Source organism: Gracilinanus agilis, chromosome 3 (genome assembly GCF_016433145.1).
Source record: "Gracilinanus agilis isolate LMUSP501 chromosome 3, AgileGrace, whole genome shotgun sequence".
In the NCBI taxonomy this organism is placed as follows: Eukaryota; Metazoa; Chordata; class Mammalia; order Didelphimorphia; family Didelphidae; genus Gracilinanus; species Gracilinanus agilis.
Genome location: NC_058132.1, coordinates 650,377,627 through 650,385,978, shown reverse-complemented (window position 1 = coordinate 650,385,978; position 8,352 = coordinate 650,377,627). Strand labels below are relative to the sequence as shown.

The 8,352-nt window shown below is 44.3% G+C and overlaps 1 protein-coding gene across 1 annotated transcript in view; it reads right to left on the bottom strand.

Moving 5' to 3' along the window:
- Nucleotides 1-7,563, bottom strand: part of AHSG (alpha 2-HS glycoprotein) — a 15,091-nt gene extending 7,528 nt beyond the window's left edge. Inside the window, exons 1-4 of the mRNA XM_044670908.1 lie at nt 7,316-7,563; nt 4,253-4,363; nt 3,046-3,130; nt 1,415-1,578 (exon numbers count right to left, since the gene is read on the bottom strand). Of these exons, the coding sequence (XP_044526843.1) occupies nt 1,415-1,578; nt 3,046-3,130; nt 4,253-4,363; nt 7,316-7,528 (573 nt within the window). The 5' untranslated portion in view covers nt 7,529-7,563. The remainder of the gene's footprint in view (nt 1-1,414; nt 1,579-3,045; nt 3,131-4,252; nt 4,364-7,315) is intronic.
- Between the last annotated feature and the right edge of the window lie 789 nt (nt 7,564-8,352).

The window sequence follows — 8,352 nt, the reverse complement described above, 5'->3', positions numbered from 1 at the left end:
AGGAGAGGAGAGGAGAGGAGAGGAGAGGAGAGGAGAGGGGAGGGGAGAGGAGAGGAGAGGAGAGGAGAGGAGAGGGGAGGAGAGGAGAGGAGAAATGAGAAAAGAGAGGAGAGATGAGAGGAGAGGAGAGGAGAAATGAGAAAAGAGAGGAGAGAGGAGAGGAGAGAGGATAGGAGAAGAGAGGAGAGTAGATGTAGAACGCTCCATGATCCTGGGCAAGTCCTTTAATTTCTCATCATTTCTCTAAGACTGGGAAGTTGAGGATGAGTGCCCATCTGCACTAGGGAAGTAGTTTCCTCACCAGGAGTTCCCCTTGCCCAATGAAATAATAATTCCTGTCCCAAGCCTATCTGTTAAAAGGAAATACCTATAATAATAAATCACTGAATACAATGGTATAATAATAATAACAATAATTCTGTTACTAAATAACAACAACATTTGGAAGATATCCTGTGATATTGCTCTGTTACTACTACCTAGTAACTGACTATTTTCAAGAAAGCAGCCCAGGAAGGCAGAATCTTGGTTCTGGGCCTGGATCCAACTCTCCCTTGAGACACTTTTACCTCAGTGTTCTCCTCTGTAGAATGAAGGGTTTGAACCAGATGCTCTTTGACATCTCTCTAGCTCTAGGATCTTTGGCTGGATTGACTCCCAGACTAAGGAAATAGGCATTTTCCTGAACATAAGGATCTTCATAGAGAGGGTACTTTTTCATTCCTCCTCCAATAATGGGGTATATGACTTCCCCCTTCCCCACAGAATGTATACTCCCTAAAGATAAGGATCAACTCCTTCTGTCATTTTCCATTACCCACTTTGGCAATGTGCCAAGAACATCACTTAATGCAGAGGAGGTTCTCAACAAATTGGATTAGGTTGCATTGGAAACCCTGGATCTTTGTGGCTTTCTTTTTCTCTTGCACTGAAAACCCCTACCTCTCTGCCACCTCCTACTTGAATCAGCTCCTTATCACTTCTTTACTCCCCCAACTCCTACTCCCAGACCTGTAAAACACACATGCATGCATTGACACCTTATATATATAGTATATATATATATATATTATAGTAATATATGTAATATATATTATATTATAGTCATATATGATAGAACTATATTTTAATATATAACATAATATATTACTATAATGCACAATAATATTTAATTGTAATATAGTAATTATTATTTCTATAATTATGCATGTTATTTGTTTATAGTCTGTGGAATATATAAATATATTTTATATTATATATATATTATATATACTATAATAGTACTATAGAGATATGTGTTACTATACATATAGAGATATGTGTTACTATAACCAGAAGGTGTCACTGTTCAACAAGGTTTGGCAAATATCTGGTTCCCTGTCCAAAATTTACATTGGATCCCAGCCAGTCTTACCGAAATTTGAGCCCTGGAGACCTCCAGAAGCTTGTAATGAGTGGTTTGGTTCTGGCTAATGAAGGCAGCCATGGAAGCTTCAACAGCGTGGACCACCTTGGTATTATTCAAGGGTGCCAGGAGGAAACAGTCTGGGCAAACTTTGCGCACATCTTCTGCTGAATCTATCAGAAAGGAGAAGAAACTGGCTTTCATGACTGGTCATCCCTTTGGTTCTCTCTGACATGGGTCATCTCTGAAATGGGTAAAAAATTCCTCAGAGAACCTCAGGCATTTTTGTGTGCTCCTTACTATAGCTTAGAGAGGCTCAGGATCCTCCCTTAGGTCCACTTCCTAAAGTTGCTCGCTCCTTTTATGGCTCAGCAAGCTGAGCCTTCTGCAGAGCCTGCTCTGATTTTCCCCAGCTGCTAGTCCCTCCCTTCCTAACTCCTATGTTTGACTTTATTCTGTATTTGCATCCATATACATGCACATTTAATTTCAACTGATTGATATAAGCCCCTTACAGAGAGAGAGAGAGACAGAGAGAGAGAGAGAGACAGAGACAGAGACAGAGACAGACAGACAGACAGACAGACAGACAGACAGACAGAGACAGAGAGAGAGTAACAGAGACAGAGACAGACAGACAGACAAACAGACATAGACAGAGAGAGAGAGACAGAGAGAGAGAAGGGGCAAAGACTGTTTTGTTTTGTTTGTCTTGGTCTCTCCAGCACTGAGCATAAAGCCTGGCACACCTGACACTTAATAAATGTTCATCTTTGGACTGCCTGCTTGATGGTGCTCTGCTAACATTTCAGATCAGCTTATTGAGATCCAAAAACAAAGGCACTGGTTGCAAAGCTTCATGGAAAAGCTGTCTTCTTAGAGCTTTTTATTTGTCAACTTGAAATCTGGAGACCGCCCAGAGGGAAGTCCCAGACTGCCCATTTTAGACTGAACAACAGACCTTAAAGTAGACTTAATCAAACATTAAGTACCTTTTTGTAGTTTCTCCCATTGAATCAAAATCCTCTCTCAGGTAGCCCAGCCCTTGGCTGGACATTTCCCTTTTGTATCTATTGTAAAGCATCAGCCTCTCCCTGATAATCCTGTCTTGGACTTCTCTTTCCTCGCGGTGGTAATGCTAATCAATCATACTTCCCCATCCTCAGTTCCCCAAATGGTATATAAATTCCTCAAGTTCTATTGTTCTTGAGAGAATCATCTAGGGAGGTGAATTCTCCCAGAGATACAGTCCCCCAGAGCCCCAGGGTGTTGACTCTGTAGTTTGTGGTGCTTGGCTCTGTGGCAGCAGCCCATTACTGGACCTGGCTCTTTCCTGATTAAAGACTTGGCTTTTCTGACTGCTTTAGTAGTTCTTTGTTTTTACAAGTTAACATATTCTAGCTCTCTCTTTCTCCTACTTCTTATGAATGTTATTCAGGCTCTAGACCCTTGCCAAACTTCTGGACCACATTTGAAAATCTCCAACTCCAGGAAATTTAAGTTTGAAAAGACCCTTCTGCCAGGACCCTTTCTAAAGGGTTTTTAAAAGTGAGGGTGGGAGCGTATTCATTAATACCAAAGCAATTTTGTCAGAAACTCTTTTTGGCCTCGTTTGCCATCTCTGGCCTCCAGAACCATACCTGGATTGGACTCACACTTGGCATTCAATACTGTATACAGGCCATCCATTTTCAGCACACTGGCCTCACAGTCTCCTTCCACAGCCTAAAGAAAAATAAGCCAAGTCACACCATAGTGTAGAATTCAATACCTCTCTCAAGGGGAAAAGCAGAGGAGATAGAGATGAGGCCAAGGATCTCACTCCTACCCACCCCAAAGCACTAGTGCTGGGGCAGATTCAAAGGGCAGACAGCCAAGGGAACAAGAATTTTATTCATTAGAAAAGATCTGTGAACCCAAAGAGGATGAGATGGATTAAGATGGATTGGGGTGGAAGGGAGATGCTAAAGAATATGAGCTGAGGGGGCAGCTGGGTGGCTCAGTGGATTGAGAGGCAGGCCTGAGTTCAAATCCATCTTCAGACATTTCCTAGCTGGGTGACCCTGGGCAAGTCACTTAACCCCCATTGCCTAGCCCTCACTGCTCTTCTGCCTTGGAATCAATACACAGTATCAATTCTAAGGCTGAAGGTGAGGGTTTAAAAAAAAAAAAAAAGAATGTGAACTGAATACTTTGGAAAATGTCAGATTTAATATGCAATCTGGAGAGGAGCAAGAGTAAGAAGGGAAGAAGGAAGAGAAGAGGCATAAGAGGGAGGAAGGAGAAAAAGTAAAGGAGGAAAAAAGAAAGGAAGAAGAGTAAGTGAAAGAGGGAGGGGGAGAGGAGGAGGAGAAGGAAGAGGAGGAAAGGGGAAGAGAAAGAGGGGAAGGAGAGAGAAAAAAGGATGGAAGGAGGAAATGAGGAGAGAAGAGAGAAGAGGAGAGAGAAGCAAAGAATGAGAAAGAGGAGGAAAAGGAGAAAAAGGAAGAAAACTAGGAGGAGGAGGAAGGGGAAAGAGAAGAGAGATATCAAGAGAGGAATGAGCTCCAATATTTAAATCTAGTGAACTGGTTCCCACCCTTATAAAAAGGAGAAGCTAGGGAAACAATGCCTCCGTAACTAAACCTTGCAAACCCTGTGAAAATTGTGCAGCTGTGAAAAGCTGCCTTGCCCTGAAACCAGGTCTGGCAAGAGCTGTCCAGGTGTCCAGGCAGTGACTTCCTAAGCCCTGCGGTGAGGGAGACATCCAGAAGAGAGTGTTCCAGAATGGGCACTCAGGTAAATAAGAGTAACCCAGGGGACAGTGAATGGACTCCCAGATGCTGGAGACAGAAGGTGGACACTCACATGCTCCACCAGCTGCCTCACGGTGCAGTTTTCCAGCGGGGTTCGGTCCATCACATGGCAGGTGGTTTCCAGCATGTCAACCTCCATTACATACACCTCTCCCGAGGGCCTCTGCATAAGGACGATATTAGAAAATAAGTCTTGTTATGTTCGTTTAGAGATAAGAAGTAGAGAAGCTGGCTGGAACCAGCAAAGATACACACATGTGACAGGGCACACTTTCTTAGCACTGCCCCAACACCTGCCCACCACCCCAGGTAGGCTGCAACTAAGCAGTGCCCATGAGAAAGAGAAATGTGGGGAAACTGAATTTCGAAAAGATACCATTTCTACTCTTTGGTCTTTGCATCCTTGTGCCCGCCAGCAGCCTGCTCGAAGATTCTCTGAATCACTGGGAGATTTGTATGGATTAAAAATTCCCAATAAATAATGACACAAGGGCCAGAAGGGATAAGAGCTCCCTCTCCCTCTCTCTTCTCTCCTCTTCTCTTAACTCTTCCTCGTTCCCTCTTTCTTTCTCTCTCCTCTTCTCTTTCTTCCTAGGCATTTCATGGCCTCCTCATGTCTCCCCATACTTCCTGCCCTTCTGAATTTCCTCTCCAAGAAAGAGCTTGTAGACCACAAGTAAATTTATTGCCCAAAGCCATTGTGGCTGAGTGGTGGGAAGGAAGCCTGGTTCTCATGTGGTTCTCATAGCTGAGACAGTGGCAGAGTTCAGAGTTGGGAGAGCCTTTGTATCTTGCCTCAAAGCATATTTGTGGTGTGATCCTGGAACTGTCACTTAACCACTGTCTGCCTCGGTTTCCTTCTCTATAAAATAAGAAAGTTGAACTAGATGATCTTCCAAGGTCCCTTCCAGTTTACAATGTATAACAGGTACACAATGACTAGAGCACTAGACTGGCAGAAATGAAGAACTGAGTTCAAATTCAATTCAGGCCACTTGCTAGCTGTGTGACTGTGGAAAGTCATCTAACGGCCATCTGCCTCAGTTTCCTTGACTGTAAAATAGGGATAATAATAAATTAATAATAGGGGGCAGCTGGGTAGCTCAGTGGAGTGAGAGTCAGGCCTAGAGACAGGAGGTCCTAGGTTCAAACCCGGCCTCAGCCACTTCCCAGCTGTGTGACCCTGGGCAAGTCACTTGACCCCCAATGCCCACCCTTACCACTCTTCCACCTATGAGACAATACACCGAAGTACAAGGGTTTAAAAAAAAACAAAACAAAACAAAAAAAAAAACAGAAAAAAAAATAATAAATTAATAATAAACAATAAAGTGCCTGTCTCTCAGAGTTGTTATAAGGATCAAATGATATCATATTTGGAAAGCATTTTACAAAATTTAAAATGCCTTAATTGTCCAGATATTATGTGTTACCTTGGGAAAGTCATTCAGTTTCTCATGTGAGCCTCAATTTCCTCCCGTGTAGTGCATGTTTGTGTTTGCAAAATCCCTTCCTTCTCTAAGTCTTCTGATGCTGGGTATGTCCATCTTGTGGAAGCAGCATGGGATATTGGGGGGTAGGGGGTGGGGAACGGGATAACAAGCATCATTCCATTTGGAGTCAGAAAGACCCCGGGCAGAATCTCAGCTTCCTGCCATTTCTGTAGTAGCCAACAAGAACTTCTTTCTGAGGCTCATCCATCAAATGAGGGGGGCCTCACTCTAGTGGCTGCGTGATCCCCTACAAGTATCCCTTCCTTCCCCCTCACACCTCCACTCCCAAACTAGGGGATGATCTGGCCTTTGGCAGCCTTGAAATAAAAGCTGATTGAGTTGGTGGCTCTTACTCAGATAGGAAGCCTCCTTCCAAAGTGTATCATAGACCCAAACATTGTCTCTCTGAACCAGTCCCCAAAGCCCAGGCAGCTGAATAATATCAGATGATTCAACTTGTCTTTTAATAACATTTCGAGCTATTTTGCCTTTCCAACTCAAAGAAAGTGGTTTATTTCACAACCATCTCCTACCTCAGAATAGAACAACTGAGCCAGAGGCGTGCCAATAAATGTTCAGCAATCAGCTCCCTTCAGGGAAAAAAACAAAAAATCCCAGGACATGCTTTTCAGTTTAATCTGCATTATTCACGTTTTCTACCACACTTTCTTACATTTAAACAATCTGTAAAACTGTAAATCAAGTCCTCTTTTGTAGCTGATTCCCAAGGCATAAAAAGCACACTGAAAATGGAACCATCAGCCCCAAGAGCCCATAGGGTGACTCTAGCGCATCCCTGGAATCTCTTGAAAGGCATTGATTTGTCATTGTTACCAGCAGAAACCAAAGTCTTGAGTGAATACAACCTTCCCTCTACAAAGCACCTTCTTTGGCATATTGTCTTGTTTTTAGCCAGGGACACTCCTCAGGAACCTGGGACGAAAACAGCGTAGCAGACAGGGATGTTCTAGAAGCAAGAAATGGGTCTCCTAAAAATCCATCCCAGCTCTTTCTACTAGACCAGGGGTTCCCAAACTTTTTTGTCCTACCGCCCCCTTTCCAGAAAAAATATTACTTAGCCCCCTGGAAATTAATTTTTTTTATAATGCCAATTAATAGAAAAAATCAATGCACCTGTGGTCATCACCACTTCCCTGGATAGCTGCAGCACCCACCAGGGGGCGGTAGCGCCCATTTTGGGAATCACTGTACTAGATCATCCTTCCCACGACCCATGTGGTCTTCCACTCCTCATTTCAAAGCAGCCTTCTGTCCCTGATGAGATGGAAGACCTTGGAAGCCAGCCTGCTGCATTTTTTCACTTGTATCCCCCAAACCAAGCACAGTGCTTAGAGGTACTCACAAACATTGCAAGTTTGGGCTCTGAACCAAGGTCCTGTCTTCTAACCTAACACACTTTCTAATAACAATTCTGCCTATGTGGGACCTGGACTCAGAGAGAGAGAGACATGGGCAAATCAGACCATCTGGAAAAGGATAAGGATGCCAGGGCAGATCTGGGCACCGTGTTACCCGACTCCCCATCCAGCGTGGTTTGCTTTCCACAAAGAGCAACCCCCCATCCGGGGAAGTCCCAGGCCTCCTGGGCATGGGCCACTTACCCGTGGGTACACCCTTGCTTTGTCAATCTGATTCAGACGGTACTTGTATCCAGAATGATGTTGGTCATTGACATATCGCACAATTTCATGCGCAGCCTGCTCGACATCTGGATCGTCACAGTTCGGGTCCCTCACTGGGAGAAGAGGATGAAACCGAGCAGTGGCAGAGCTTAGAAGCTGAGCGAGACAGATGAAGGCTACCACGGACCTCATGGCTTGGTCCAGGACGGATGCTGCCTCCTCAGCTCTAAGGACCAACTCACTGGAAAGGTGGACAAGCTCTGAGACCCTGAATATTTATATGTTGGAGGGGCCTAAGGGCATTGCATAAGAGCCAGCTCAGGTTCTGAGAAAGTCCAGCAAACAGCAAAAATGGAAAAGCAAACAGTCAAGATATCACTAGATGTCCTGTGAATTCTGCCAGAATCGATGTCTTTGGGGGCAGGAATGGGGGAAGAAATGATCCAAAGTCAATTCCAGCCAAGATGACCTCAGCACAAAGGGGAAATTCGATGTGTTGGGGAGCTAAACAAAAAGGCCAGCAAGACCAATCCCCACCGATGAGTCTGACAGCAGAGGAAGGACGATCAATAGTCTTCCTGGTCTTAGGACAGGATGGTCAAGAATCCGAGATTTCCTTGTGGTCACCAATAATAGGATCTGTCATGAAGAAGCAGCATGGTAGAGTTGTAAGTACCCAAGGCTGAGAACCAAGAGGTGCTCGGGTTCACACATTATCCCCAGCACTTGGAAGTTGGACAACCATGGGCACAAGGCACTCAACTCTTTGGGTCTTGGTTTCTTCTGGGGTAAAATGAGGGTGATAACATCTGTAGACCAGTAGTATCGAGCTCAAATAGAAACAACATATTGACTCTGAAATTACATTTTTTTAAACCCTTAACTTCTGTGTATTGACTCCTAGATGGAAGAGTGGTAAGGGTGGGCAAAGGGGGTCAAGTGACTTGCCCAGGGTCACACAGCTGGGAAGTGTCTGAGGCCAGATTTGAACCTAGGACCTCCCATCTCTAGGCCTG